This window comes from Lithobates pipiens, unplaced genomic scaffold (genome assembly GCF_037356315.1).
Source record: "Lithobates pipiens isolate NorthernLeopardFrog02 unplaced genomic scaffold, aLitPip1_a1.2 Scaffold_1, whole genome shotgun sequence".
Lineage (NCBI taxonomy): Eukaryota > Metazoa > Chordata > Amphibia > Anura > Ranidae > Lithobates > Lithobates pipiens.
This window is the reverse complement of record NW_027507685.1, coordinates 139,819,057-139,834,673: the sequence shown is the minus strand read 5'-3', so window position 1 is coordinate 139,834,673 and position 15,617 is coordinate 139,819,057. Positions and strand designations below refer to the sequence as shown.

General features: G+C 45.6%; 1 protein-coding gene across 4 annotated transcripts in view; it reads right to left on the bottom strand.

The window, feature by feature from the left end:
• TTF1 (transcription termination factor 1) overlaps window positions 1-15,617 on the bottom strand; it is a 90,339-nt gene that overhangs the window by 26,041 nt on the left and 48,681 nt on the right. For 3 of the 4 annotated variants that reach the window (XM_077477767.1, XM_077477757.1, XM_077477748.1), the window contains one exon: window positions 12,971-13,184. In XM_077477767.1, coding sequence (XP_077333893.1) covers window positions 12,971-13,184 — 214 coding nt within the window. Of the gene's footprint in view, window positions 1-12,966; window positions 13,185-15,617 lie in introns of those variants that run through there. The other variant, XM_077477775.1, reaches the window with a different exon arrangement.

Genomic DNA, 15,617 nt, shown 5'->3' with positions numbered 1-15,617 from the left:
GAAAGGAGGGAGACACAACAAAGTAGGGCACTAAGAGAGCAGAGAACTCAAACTGCAGCCTGCAGTACACTGTGACCGAAGGTGATATTCTCATGACCTTTACATCTACCTGATAGAATCTGGTAAATGTATGGACTGAAGACCAAGTTGCAGCCTTGCATATCTGAGCCATGGAGCCTTGGTGATGCACTGCCCAAAAAGCACCAACAGCCCTGATGGAGTGTGCTTTAACATGAAAAGGAGGCATTTTTCCTCTTTAAACCATAAGCTAGAACAATCGCTTGACTAATCCATATAAAAATAGTAGATTTTGGTGCTGCCTGTCCTCTTTTAGGACCATCTGACAACACAAACAAAACCTCTGTTTTACGCATCTGAGTGGTCACTTTCAAATAGACCTTGACCGCTCTCACCACATCAAGAGAATGTAGCAACCATTCTTTCACAGAAGGAGGTTCTGGGAAAAAAATGAAGGCAGAACAATATCCTGGTTCAAATGAAAACCGTACACTACCTTCAGTAGGAAATTAGGATGAGGCCGCAATACAACCTCATTCTAATGAATAATCAAATCTAGCTCTTTACAAAAAAAAGAGCAGCCAACTCTGATACTCTTCTAGCAGAAGATATGGCAACCAAGACAATTATTTTCTTTGTCAAGAGGACCAAGAGAATATCTTGTATTGGATCAAAAGGCTGTTTCTGTAATGCCAACAGGACACAATTCAAGTCCCAAGGGTTCAGGGGTGACCCAACTGGAGGATTAATCCATTTTACCCCTTGAATAAAGTTATGAACCAGAGAGCGTGAAACAAGTGGATGTTGAAAAAAAAAAACACCGATAAGGCCAACACACGGCCCTTGATAGAACTCAAGGCAAGCTTCATTTCTAATCCCATCTGTAGGAATTCAAGGATCATACCTATGACATATTTCCTGGGGTGCCAACCCCTGGATTCACACCAGGAGACATATGCCTTCCAGACTCTATAGTATACGACTCTGGAGGCCAGCTTCCAAGCATTAACCAAAGTAGAAACTACTAAAGCTGACAACCCAGGGGGCGTGGCCAGCGGCAGACATGTAGACAGCACGTTTTGTGAGCTCCTCCAGCACCGAATCATCCTTTACAGCATCCGATTATGCTAGCACTGTCCCAGCCCCGCAGACGCTGCCAGAACACCCGCTGCTTTCCCGGGGAGCCGTTAAAATGGGTCGGAACGGCCCGGCGAGTCAGAAATCCGCCGCAGAGCGGGCGGCCATGCAGGCGGGGAACAAGGCCAAAGATGGCGCCGGCGCATCCTACTCTATGGGTAGATCGTCCAAAAGCAAGCCGCAATCGAAAAATGATTCCGGACCCTCGGCTGGTACACAAGCGTCCTCCGGTAATCCTGGTAAGCCTAAACCCCCGACGACCATTAGAGAGCACTTTGCGGACTCCCCACTCAGTCAGCATACCCCTCCACCGGTGTCGCCGCATGCGGAGGAGGCCGTGGAGCCATGGGAGGAGGACGAGGCATGGGAGAAGGACAGTGACCCTGGAGATCCCATACCACGGGCGGACCGGGGGATGGAGGCGGAGGGGGCGATGGAGGGTGAGGAAGAGCTTACTTTGAAGCATGTTATGGAGGCTATCCATCAATGCCAGACCACACTGACCGCACAGATTGAAACAGTCAGACTGGATTTATCCATTGTTAAGCATGACATGCAGAAGATTCGCTCTAGGATTTCTACTGCAGAGCAAAGAATCAGTGATATGGAGGACAATATGCAACCTATGTCTGCTACTATCCGCACACATCAACAGGAGCTTAAAGAGCATGCCACTAAGTTGGGGGACCTTGAGGACCGAATGCGCAGGAACAATCTGCGTTTTGTGGGATTCCCAGAAGGCGCAGAGGGCAAGGACACAGAGCAGTTCCTGGAGCAATGGCTGAGTACCTTACTGGGACGGGAAGCCCTATCACCCTTGTTTGCGATTGAACGGGCCCATAGGGTGCCCATGCGCCCTATGCCCCCTGGAGCCCCTCCGCGCCCCATTTTGGCCAAGCTGCTCCACTTTCGAGATAAAGAATGCATTATGTGTACTGCCCGGAACCTACAAGATATACAATATAATGGAAAGAGGATCTCCATTTTCCCGGATTTTTCTGCTACCACCCAAAGGCAAAGAGCAGCTTTCCTCCATGTTAAGAAGTGCCTTCGGGAGAAACATCTTCCCTACAGTATGATGTATCCGGCCAAGCTACGAGTAGTTAATGAAGGCAGAGTGCAATTTTTTCTTTCACCCACCGAGGCTTCGGAATGGTTGGATGGACTGTAATAATCCCATTTTTCTATGGCTTCATATGACCGTCGCGGAGATTGACTTTACAAATTATTATGGCTGGAATCCCTGATTATGGGTGAGGACGAACGTTATATGAGGTATTTTCATGTTATTTTTGGGTTATCCTACCCGGGAACCGTGGTTATTGCTGTACTACCCTTATGTTCAGCTGGCGGACCTAGACTTGGCGCCTACACTCAACCTGGGATGTGCACCTCTTTATTTGGTTACTTCATCAAGTGCCTTATATGTGCCATGTTTTGCCGGGGGATGCACAAGATTCCCCTTTACTGACCTGACAAGGTTTTTTCTTTACTGACTGAAGCTGGGAGCTACGTCTGGTCACTCCCTGGACTGAACTGTTTTCCTTTTTGTTTTTTTGGGATGAAGCTCGTTATAGTTGGGGTTAATGAGCAGGGAGGGGGGAGGGGAGAACCTAGATGGTTGGGGTGGGGTTGTTTGTTTTTGTTCTTTTTTTCTTGCATAAGTGATGCACGCACGAACTGGCAACGAAAGTACTGGTGGGAGGCTCAATTCTTATATTCTATGCATAATGTATGTAATATGTTGGTAGGTGGGGGGAGATGGGAACTAGGCTTCTTCTGGCCTGTCCTCTCTCCCCTTCTCTGTGGTATGGATCCTGCATCACATCGATGAGTTTTAACTGTATTACTTGGAATGTCAGGGGACTAAACTCAAAGATTAAGAGGTCACTAGTCTTTGATTACTTAAAACGTACTAAGGCGCAAATACTTTTGCTCCAAGAAACTCACCTGGTGGGATCGAGGGTCACGGCCCTAAAAAAGAGATATATTGCACATGCTTTTCATGCTACTTACTCGACCTACTCTAGAGGGGTATCTATACTTATACTACGATCCTTACCTGTCCAGATACTGGAAGTTAGGACTGACCCACAGGGATGCTATGTCGTGGTTATATTGCAATACCTGGGAGTGTTATATACTTTAGTAAATCTGTATATGCCGCCACCGTTTGATTTACAAAGATTGAGGGCCTGTATGGCGGTGGTGCTTCCTATGTTACGAGGTCACCTTCTTATAGGAGGAGATTTTAACCAGGTCATGAATGCTGATCGGGATAGGCTACGTTGCACTAGACCATCGACCGCAGTGTTGAGTGACTGGGCCGCGTCCTATGACCTCAAGGAGGTATGGCGTTGGAAGCACCCGGAGGCGCGGGAGTTCTATTGTGCATCGGCATCCTATAGATCGCTTTCTAGACTAGACATGTTCTTTCTCTCTGGGGCTGCGCTGCCCGGAGTAGAGGAAATTTCCTATTTACCCAGGGCAATATCGGACCACTCACCTCTGCAATTGACTATGAGAGCGGGTAGTGCCCTGGGTGACCGAGTGTGGAGGATGAGCTCGTATTGGCTGCAGGAGCCCATGGTAACATCTACTTGTAGGGACACAGTGACACACTTTTGGCAGGAAAACAGGGAGGAGGTCCCCGAACTGATAACTTGGGATGCTTTTAAAGCAGTTTCTAGAGGAGCAAATAAGAAGGGGGTACTTGATCTTAGGAGGGCGAATGGGGATTGTCTACGAAAGCTGGCCTCTCAGTTACAGGAGGCAGAGGATTCTTATGTCAGGGATCCCTCTCCCCTCTATTATCAGAAATTGCAGAGTATTAGTAGGGAATATGAACTTGCACTTCTTTCAAAGACCCAAAAGAAAACCTTATACCAACGTCAGCGGATTTTTGAGATGGGCGATAGGAGCGGGAAATTGTTGGCGTTTTTAGCCGCACCGCTCTCTGACCCTATTTTCATCCCTTGTGTCTATGATACCTCAAATACACTTAGGGATACTCAGGATGAGATTATGGAGATTTTTCACAGTTTTTACACGAACTTGTATCGCTCCCAGGCCCACTATACCATTCCCGAACTATATGAATATGTTGATATGATTGACTTCCCGGTGTTGCCCGTAGAACAGAAGATGTCTCTGGAATCACCCATTTCCACCGAGGAGATAACGCTCACCATTAAAAGTTTTGCCAAACACAAAACCCCGGGCCCAGATGGATTCCCCATTGAATGGTATTTAGAATATCAGGATATCCTAGTCCCTAGACTGAGAAAACTTTTTTCAACCATTTTTGCACAAGGCTGCTTACCTCCATCCATGAAAGAAGCACTTATTGTATTAATCCCCAAACCCAATAAAGACCCACAATACTGTGAATCATACAGGCCCATCTCCTTAATTAATACAGACTTAAAAATTTTATCTAAAATTCTAGCAACCCGATTAAATGCTATCATTAGCACCCTCGTTAGCCCAGATGAAACCGGCTTTATCCCTGGAAGATCCACCTATAGTAATATTCGCAGATTATACACCAATCTACAAACCCCCAATTCATTGACAGTCCCCAGAGCAATTGTGTCTCTGGACGCCCACAAAGCATTTGATTCCGTGGAATGGCCTTATCTCATATATATTATGGAGAAATTCGGTTTCGGACATAATGTCATCACCTGGATTAAGATATTGTATGACCAGCCCATGGCCCGCCTTAGGCTTAATGGTATTATTTCTAAACCCTTTAAAATCCATAGGGGAACCCGACAGGGTTGCCCCTTATCACCCCCTCTGTATGCCCTGGCAGTGGAACCTCTGGCGAGGTTGTTGAGGAGTTCCACGGAACTACAGGGCATGTGGATTGGGCCATTGGAGGAGCGTATATCACTATATGCTGATGATATGCTGCTTTATTTGTCAAACCCCAAATGTACGATTCCCAAACTGCTGCAGTTGATTACTGCTTTTGGCGCATATTCAGGGCTGAAGATTCATTGGACTAAATCCACTGTATTCCCCTTGGACTCTGATTCCCCTGCTCACTTACCGCAGAACTGTCCTCTACAGATTGCCACATCGTTTAAATACTTGGGGGTGGTGGTTCGGCTACCAATTTCAACATACATCCCGGATAATCTTCTTCCTTGTATAGCTTCCCTTAAGGTTGAACTTAACAACTGGGTTGACTTGCCCCTTACATTGATGGGGAGAGCTAATTTATTTAAAATGGTGTTTTTCCCCAAATTATTATACGTCCTGGCAAACTGCCCGGTATATGTGCCCAGGACGATTTTTCAAGAGATTGACTCTCTGGTGTCTACATTTTTATGGTCTCCTAAAAACCCACGGATTGCACTGACTACTCTACAATTACCTGTACATAAAGGGGGACTGGCAATACCAAATCTGAGACTGTACTACTACGCCTCACAATTGGTATATGTACATTGGTGGCTATTTCCGCAATTGAATAATGCTGCTACCGCGGCGGAGGCAGCATTGCTCTCCTCCTATGAAGCGCTGTCGAATGTGATCTTTAGGGGAGCAGTTTTTGAGAAGAGGGGTACAGATATGATTAAAGTCTCTCTCAAAATCTTTAAAGTATGTCAGACACTGGTGCCTGAAGCCCACCCTACGATTTCACCTAATCAGCCCATATGGAATAATCCTATCTTTCCACACTTTAGAGATCTCCCTGCCGCTGGCAGTTGGGCTGAAAAGGGTTTAAAATATGTCCACCAAATGTACGAGGAGGGGGGATTTAAAACATTTCCAACGTTACGACAGGAGCTAGGTATACCTGAGTCCTGGAGGTTTAGGTATTTACAATTGAGGCATGCATCCGAGTCCCAATTAGGACTCCGGGATGTTGTCTTTCAGAACTCTACTTTGGAAGGGGCGCTTGCCCAACCGGAACATGTTAAACTTATTACAAAATACTGAATGAACCTAAAATTACTAGATTACAAATTCTGAAACAACAATGGACGAGGGATATACCTGGGCTGTCAGACGATAATTGGGAGGAACTTCTGGATACTTATTTTAGCACTGCTATTTCTGCCAGAGATAAAATGATTCAGATACGTATATTTCATAGGATATACTATACCCCTCTACGCCTTTTCCGTATGCGGAAAATACCTACCCCAATGTGTCATAAGTGTGGTAAAGAAGAGGGTAACCTGTTACATATGTTATGGGAATGTGAACAGATAAGACCATTTTGGTCTCAGGTGACCCACTTTGTGGCGATTACTTTTGACCTCCCCAATATATGTAGTCCTAAATGGTGTCTCCTCTCGGTTTTTGAGGATATAGACATTAGTAACTGTCGGAAACAATTCTTGCGTTTTCTACTATATTATGCTAGGAAGACTGTCCTATTACATTGGACGCAAACCACACTGGTCTCTTTGAACAGATGGAAAGCTTTGATTAATCAGGACATACCAATATATAAAATAACATACGAGACAAGGGGTAGGCCAGGAAAATTTCTCAAAATATGGGGAGACTGGGTGGATAAGATAGAAACGTGTGGATCTGCTGAATCATGACCTGCCATGATATGAGAACGTTGCCATGGGATTATTGTGACCTCGGAGGAATGGTTTGATGTTTTGACCTCATGGCCACCTGGCTGTCTTACTTATGCGTGCATCTGTTATTTGCGGGTTTGTTTATTGTTACTTGGGGGGTGGGGGGAATAAAAGCAAAACCAGTACACACTTTCTGTATAACTGAAGCACAGGGAAATTACTGCTGTAAGATTTGCTACTGTTTACAATGTCTTGTTTGTACTACACAAAGATGTATGCTGTCTATTTTATTTTACCTGTCTGTGCCAATTATTACTAATAAAAAAAGAAGTTTAAAAAAAAAAAAAAAAAAAAAAGCGGACAACCCATGGTCTTTCAGAATGTGGGTCTCAATAGCCAAACCGTTAAAATTTAGCATTTGTAAGGTAGAGGATGAAATAACGAACCATGCAAGAGAAGGTCTGGCCACAGTGGTAGGGGGTCCAAAAGGTCCCCTACCGCCATCTTTATGATCCTGGCAAACCAAGATCTCCTGGGCCACAAAAATCCCCTCCTTTCATTCTTGCTTGATCCTGCGAAGAAGGCGCAGAAGAAGCGGAACAGGGGGGAACGCATAGATCAGAGAAAATTGATTCCATGGAAAAAAACCAAGGTATCTGTTCCGAATGCCATCGGATCCCTTGTCCTTGACACAAAGTTGACGATCTTGTTGTTTAACCTGGACGCAAACAGATCCACGTCCAGGACTCCCCATTTTTTACATATGGACAGAAAGATGTTGGGGTGAAGGGACTATTCTCCCAGGAACAATTGTTGACGACTCAAGTAGTGCCAATTCTCTATCCCTGGAATGAAAATTGCTGATAAGGAATGTTGTTTTCTGTCCGAGAAAGAATATGATTCAACTCTTTGGGCTGCACGACTTCTCTTGCCCTCTTGGTGATTAAAGCGGGAGTCCACCGGGACTCCGCGTTTTTTTTTTTTTTTTTTAAAAGCCAGCAGCTACAAATACTGCAGCTGCTGACTTTTAAATAGTGACACTTACCTGTCCAGCGCGCCCGCGATGTCGGCACCCGAAGCCGATCGCTCGCTCGGCTGCCGGGTCCCGCCGCCATCTTGGGTATGGGAATCAGGAAATGGAGCCTTTCGGCTTCATTTCCCGGTTCCCTACTGCGCATGCGCGAGCCGCGCGGCGCAATCCGGACGGTCCCCGCTGCCTCTGGGAGCTGTGTGTTTCCCAGCAGGCAGCGGGGCACTTGCTGAAGGGGGCGGGCGCTTGCGGAACGGGGGCGTAACCTACGCTCGTTCCGCAGAGAGCTAGCCCGGAAGTGGGTGCAGTTACCTGGATTATCCAGGTAACTGCACCCCCCTCCCCCCTGAAAGGTGCCGATTGTGGCGCCGGAGGGGGGGGGGATTCCGATGAGCGGAGGTCCATTTTAGGGTGGACCTCCGCTTTAATACAAGACACTGCTTTGGCATAGTGGGATTAGATACTGACAGGATAATTCCGTAGTCTGAGAGTCCAGGCCTCTAGGGCCAGGCGTACTGCCGAATCTCTAGAATATTGATGGGCAAGGTCATCTCCCATTTGGACCATTTCCCTTGGACAGACGCTTCTTCCAGGACTGCTCTCCAGCCCAAAAGGCTGGCATCTGTTACCACCTTCCCGGGTAACTGGTAACCAATTGAGGCTCTGACGCACTTCGGGGGATAAACACATTGGGAAATCCAGAGCTTGCACCTTCTTGTTACAAGTTGACAGGATACCATTTTACAGCAGTCTTGAATGAAACTGCATATAAGCAACGGCCTCGAAAGAAGCCACCATCTTTACCAATAACTTCATGCAAAGTCAAATAGAAGAATTCTTCTTTGTTTTGACCAATTGAATCAGTTCCTTTATGGAACTGACCCTTTCCAGGGGCAAAAACACCTTATTCTGAACTGTATCAATGATCAGCCCCAAGTACTGCAATCTCCTTGAAGGTTTTAAAGGAGGATTTCTCTAGGTTGAGAATCCAACCTAGGAATTCCAGGTAGCCAACTGCGATAACCAAACATTGGTTTAAGTGGGCTACCGACTGATCTATCTTGAGTAGATCGTCCAAGTAGGCCAATATCGTTATACCTTGAGCCCATAGCCTGGCTAAAGAAGGAGCCAGGACCTTTGTAAACACTCAAGGTGCAGTAGCTAGACCAAACGGCAGAGCTACAAACTGAAAATGAAGATTTTCTACCTTGAAGCGTAGAAAATTCTGGTGATCTGGGAAACGCGGCACATGGTGATAAGCATCCTTCATGTCAATTGATGCCAGAAATTCTCCCCCTTGTAGGATGGAGATTATTGATCGGATTGACTCCATGCAAAAAGAATGGGTATTCAAAAACCGGCTTAGATCTTTGAGATCTCAAATGGAACTGACATCCCAGTTTGGTTTTGGGACTGTGAAAAGGTTTGAATAAAACCCTAATCCTTGCTCTTCCAAGGGGGCCACCGATATCCCTCTTTGAGACAAGAGATGATCCAAAGCTAGAAAGAGAGACTTCTTTTTCACTGGATCTCTGGAAACGCTTGACCTGAGAAAACAAGGAGACAGGAACTCTCGGAACTCTAGTTTGTAACCTAGAGATATTGAGGAAGCCACCCATCTGTCTTAAAATTGTTCCTGCCAGATCCTTGAAAACTGTAGAAGCCTTCCCCCCACTCGAGCAAGTGGGAGTGCCCCTTCATAAGGAGGCATTAGTATTTTGTTTTGTGGGTTTCTCTTTTGACCCTGGGAATGACCCTGAGGTTTACCTCTTGCGCTTGGGACTTTTCCCATTAGAAATTCTTTGGATATACTTATCCAGATTTTCTCCAAATAACCGATCACTATGAAATGGGAAACTGGCCAAGAGCTTTTTGCATGGCGCTTTGGCTGACCAATTTTTCGACCATAGGATTCTACGCACATGTACCAGCCCTAGCATGAGCCGTGAGGCCTGGAGAATAGAATATTTCATAGCGTCTACTGTAAAACACAACGCTTCTGATATCCCGGCCAAATTTTGGGCCTGCTGATCAGGAATAACCTTGAGTACCTCCATAAAACTGGTCCTTTAAGGCCTGAGATGCTCAGATCGCTGCCAGCGCAGGCTGAACCTGTGAGCAAAATATAGTTCTTTTAAAAAGGAATTCCAACTTATCCTTTAGCATATTTATCTGGGTGCCCCCACTCAAAATACATAAGCTTTTTTTAATTAGGAAAATAGGAAAAAGCATGAACCGATTGAGGAGGCTTTAGTAAACACAAACCAGAAGTGGGCTCATCGACCGACTGTGCTGGTGGCAGTAAAAATGTGGAGCGGACCAATTCAGTGAGAGATTGTACCAACAACCTTTCCTTCGAACCTGATCTTTCCGTATTAGGTTCTTCGGAAGAGACATCAGCCTCTTCCTGGTCACAAGAGAAATTCATCATCTCTTGCCCCTTGTTCCTCAGCATGAGGAACCTTAGCAAATGAACAGGGACTTGTTATGCTTAGTCCCACTCTGGGATGTGATTAAGCATCAATTTTTGCTCCAAACTAAAATGTTGAAGAAAAAAACCTCCTTAGTAATATACACAGGGGCTGCAGTGTTAAGAACAGCTGCAACACTTGCCCCTCATGATGACTCACTCTGACCAGCCATATTACTCTCAAGGAGAGGATGCCAGCTTTACTGAGATGGTTCTAGGCTTCCGTGCGACTCTAGACGTCCTCCCTAGAGCTCCTTTTGAGGTGTTTTTACCCCCCCCTTCTGACCATAGCCCCATGCGCAAAGCAGAGGTACTACCAGAAGGAATGCATTCACTTGCTTGAGCAATAGTCCGCCTCCGTTTCTGCTATTAATGCCCAGCCTGACGCAGCAGTAAATGTGTCAAAAATGACGGTCATCAAACCTTTAATATACCACAAAAAAAAACACTCCTTCCTGCACTGGGCGTTGGAGGACGCCAACTCCGCACTAAGCCCCACCCCCCATCGCCTATGGCCCTTTCCCAATTTTTTTTTTAAAAAGAGCTCAGATCCTATGGGATCCACAGGGAGGGAAGAAGGAATGGTGGGGGGGGTCTGGAAGCCACTGAGCGGCGTACCGTTTTTTGTTTTTTTTATATCTTGTAGTGCTCAGCGCTCTTTCCCCGAGAAGAGGGGAAGGAAAACAGCACAGTGGGTGTCTGGTGGGGAGAGGGAACCTCCCCAGACTTACCGGAGGTCTTGCTGCTGGCTGGAGGAAAAGAAACCTGCTGCTTCCTGGACACAATGTGGGCTCTCTGAGAAGCATGAGACGGTAAGTGCTCAATATAGCTCACAGTGGTGACACATAGGCATGACACCACCTGCTAAATTTAAAGGAGACCTTCATAAGAAAATTTTAAAAATTTCAAGAAAAAAAAAGCCACTTACCTTTCCCCGTCGCAGGGTTTTCTGAAGTAAACCAACAGACCCAATCTTTACCCTTCATGGTGGGTTCCATTAAACCTTCAGGAGCTGGGGATCCTCGAGGAAACCCAAAATCCTGGACCTGCAATAGCACTACCGCCAGTAAAAACTCTATGACCTTAATACCAAAAAGTACTGGATCCTGGGGTCCAGCTCTCTAAAGAGAAGCGTTACAGGCAAGACCTTGTTTCTTTGGATATGAAGCCCGGGTACCATTCAATTCGGCCAAAAAGACACTTTGAATGGATCTGGCTGCATGGCTAGCCCCAGCAAGTATTGCTCCAGGGGAGCTCAGAACAGCACATCTTCACTCGTAACCAACACCTTAGACCAGTGATGGCGAACCTTGGCACTCCAGATGTTTTGGAACTACATTTCCCATGATGCTCAACTACACTGCAGAGTGCATGAGCACCATGGGAAATGTAGTTTCAAAACATCTGGGGTGCCAAGGTTCGTTATCACTGCCTTAGACACTGGCAAAAAAAAAAAAAAAACGAGGAACTCCCAGCAGTGGGAGGGATTATATAGGGAGTACACTTTTTGTCTTAGGGCGTGCCAGTGTCCATCACCTAAGGTGGCCTATAACCGCATAGTAACTACTATGGCTGTGTCCCATGATGTACGATAGGAAAGTAGTGCAGGGCCCTTTTCCAACATTGTGCCGTGTTGATGTGAACAGGCATAATTGAAAACAATGTGCCTCCCATTTTCATGCGATTCTGTGCAACTCAAACTGCTTCTGAAATTCAATGGTGTGAACCAGGCCTAAAGAGATCAGCTTGATGTAAATATTAGCAGTGTGAATATTTCTATCGGTAGGTGTATTCTGATCAGTGCCACATCCCTGATACGTCAACTTGATAAATGTACATACCCCCTATTGGGATTTTTTCAGGCACTCTTGTAACACAGCATACATGTAAATAAAAAAGTATTAATACAAAATCAGAAAGTTTAACCACTTAAGGACCGGGCCTATTTTTCAAACTTGTTGTTTCCGCGTTAAAATCTATAGAAAATGACTTAGAACCCCCAAACATTATAGGATTTTTTTTTCTAACACCCTAGAGAAAAAAATGGCGGTAGTTGCAATATTTTTTGTCACACTGTATTTGTGCAGTGGTCTTACAAGTGCACTTTTTTTGGGGAAAAATACACTTTTTTGAATTAAAAAATAAAACAGTAAAGTTAGCCCAATTATTTTTTTTTTTTATATTGTGAAAGATGATGTCATGCCGAGTAAATTGATACCCAACATGTCAACTTCAAAGTTGCGCCCGCTTGTGGAATGGCGACAAACTTATCCTTAAAAATCTCCATATGCGATGTTTAAAAAATGAAGAGGTCTAGGGCTAGAATTATTGCTCTTGTTCCAACGATTGCGGCGATACCTCACGTGTGGCTTGAACACCGCTTTCCAGGTACCAGGTATTTCTCTTCCTTCTGATGGTGAAGGAGGATTATGAGCTGCTAGAAGGTCTGATGCTAACGTGAACCCACTTGCCCTGCCTGGGCAAGATCTGTCACATATCTGGTTAATTTAGACTTTGTATACAATGAAAAATACTTAAAAGTAGAGGTCACCTTTCATTAAAAAAAAACATATCAATGTCATCCACAGATCACAAACATAGGCAGCTGAAATGAGTCTTGACTTTGCCTGTAAAAGCTAATTTAGGTATCTTTCCACCCTTTGAACAAATTTATTGGTTAGCAAGGCCATATATCACCTGACAGGACCAATAAGGAGGCTTAGACAGACAGTGGTGGTGCCATTTAAAATATAACCTGCTTACCACTTGGATTTACAATGTGTCCAGTTCCTGGTCTTCACCTTTCTCTCTATCTTGGCCCAGGGAATTCCGGCGAACAGCATCTCCTTAGGGACTGTTTGAGGCTCCATTCTGGAGACATTCTCCCCCTTCTTTTTCAGTGAACGCCGAATAAACTTCTTCACAGCCTTAAGAAGCAGGTTTACCTCTTCGACACTCCACTTTCCCCCAGTGAACTCTACAAAGTAGAAACTATATTACTAAAGAATCCTACAACCCCTTGGCTCCATCAGTGAAAACCAGCACTACAGAATTCATTTAGATAAAATCATGTGATCAAATACCAAGGCATAGGTTGGTCATCTTAGGATAGGAGGGAAGAATCAGATTTATTCTATGTCAGAAGTTGGCTTTTACAAATGTGTCACAATATACAGCAAAAAGATAACTGCACCTTCAGTCAAATGTCTATGAATAGTCTCTCAAAGTCTGCCTGAGATGAACATGTTAAGATAAAATAAAATTGCCAATTAACAGGTGATTTTTTTATGGAGCATTCCTGAGTTTTCCCTTACCCAGCAGTCACTGCTTTCCACGTAATTGTTTGTTAGATAAAGTTGTAATGGATGTGGGAATGTCATGATAAAATGTCTATTCCAATATTTATAAGTACATGCTTTATATATCCATCATATATCAGCTTCTGTATATCAACCTTAAAGCGGGAGTCCACCGTGACTCAGCGTTTTTTTTTTTTTTTTTAAAAGCCAGCAGCTACAAATACTGCAGCTGCTGACTTTTAAATAGTGACACTTACCTGTCCAGCGAGCCTGCGATGTCGGCACCCGAAGCCGATCGCTCGCTCGGCTGCCGGGTCCCGCCGCCATCTTGGGTATGGGAATCAGGAAATGGAGCCTTTCGGCTTCATTTCCCGGTTCCCTACTGCGCATGCGCGAGCCGCGCGGCGCAATCCGGACGGTCCCCGCTGCCTCTGGGAGCTGTGTGTTTCCCAGCAGGCAGCGGGGCACTTGCTGAAGGGGGCGGGCGCTTGCGGAACGTACGCCCCGTTCCGCAGAGAGCTAGCCCGGAAGTGGGTGCAGTTCCCTGGATTATCCAGGTAACTGCACCCCCCTCCCCCCTGAAAGGTGCCGATTGTGGCGCCGGAGGGGGGGGGATTCCGATGAGCGGAGGTCCATTTTAGGGTGGACCTCCGCTTTAAAACATATTCGGATATTTGCAAAGCTTATCCCTCCCTTGCTGCTGTGGAACTGAAGAGTTAACAGGAGGACAGTTAATAGAAGGATCGCACCTCTTCTGAGAATACACTCAAAAGTTAACACCAACGTTTCAGAAGAAGCAAGAACTCTGCAAGAACAAAGCTACTTCCTCATATGGGCAACCAAGCTAAAGCCAATACTTTGTCACTATATGTATTTATATATCTGTGGTTGTTTTGTGGTTTCCGTATACCAGCCTTATCTGACGTGACTTAAAGCAAAGGTTGACACAAAAATTGAACCTCCGCCTTTCGGAACACTCCCCCCTCCGCAACGAGCGCATGCGCAGTAGGGAACCAGGAAGTTAAGCCGCAAGGCTTCATTTCCTGATTCCCTTACCGAAGATGGCAGCGGCAGCATCCAAGGACCGAGGGACGGTTCGGCCTTGGGTGTCGACATCGCAGGACCCTGGGACAGGCGAGTGTTCTTATTTTAAAAGTAAAAAAAATTAAAAATAAAATTTGTGGGACTCCGGCTTTAATCTTAACAAAATGGTATTTAAGTTTTGAAAAGAGGAAATATTAAAAATGGAAAGTAATTTGACTCTGAACTAAGTGTCAGCGTGAGTTGCTTGAAGAGTGCACGCTTTATATTCAATAATTTGATCAGGGGCAGATATAAAAATACCAGACCTTGGTTCAGGTTCTGTGAGGAGTCCTCAAGGGTGCCACAGCAACAGCCTGATCTGAGCGATCCATTGTTAGCTCCTGTGCTACAGGAGGGAGAGCGCGCTGTTATCTCCGTTGTATAGAGGAGGCAGAGAGCTCAGCCCACACCTTCCTCTGTCCTACCAACTGATGATGTCATCGGCTGCTAAGGACTTGGCAGAAAGAGTACAGAGGAGCAGAGAGCAGGGGAGGTGCACGGAGAGTTCCCCGTCTCCTCTCTGTACTCTTTCTGGCAGTTGGTAGCACGGGGGCTGGTGGCCAGCTCAGCTTTCGGTTGGCAGGCAAGAGTACAGGGAGCAACAAAGAGCTGGGGTGGAGTGGTAGAGAGCAAAACCCACACCACCTCATGGTTCTCTCCTCTTCTGTTGCAGTCACTACTGTAGGGGCAGAATTTGTGCTAGGAGGAGGAATTTGTACCAGATGCAGTACAGTAACGGGTGCAAAATTGTGCGTTTTCCTGCTCTGCACAACAATGTGCCATCTTTTGCGGATGCTGATGGGTGCCATAGTTCCTAAAGACGCCCCCATGCATCTAGCAAATGCATGTATATTTGAGTCTGCTAAAAATGCATGGTACCTTAGTACCATGTGTTTTGGTGCTGTGCAATCTTAAAAATCATGCTGGCACCCCTTTTGCGTTTCACATGCATAGAGCAGCTCATACAAAAAAAAATGATGTGAGGGAAGGCACAAAAAAGGATGCGACTCCTGGTGTGAACGAGCCCT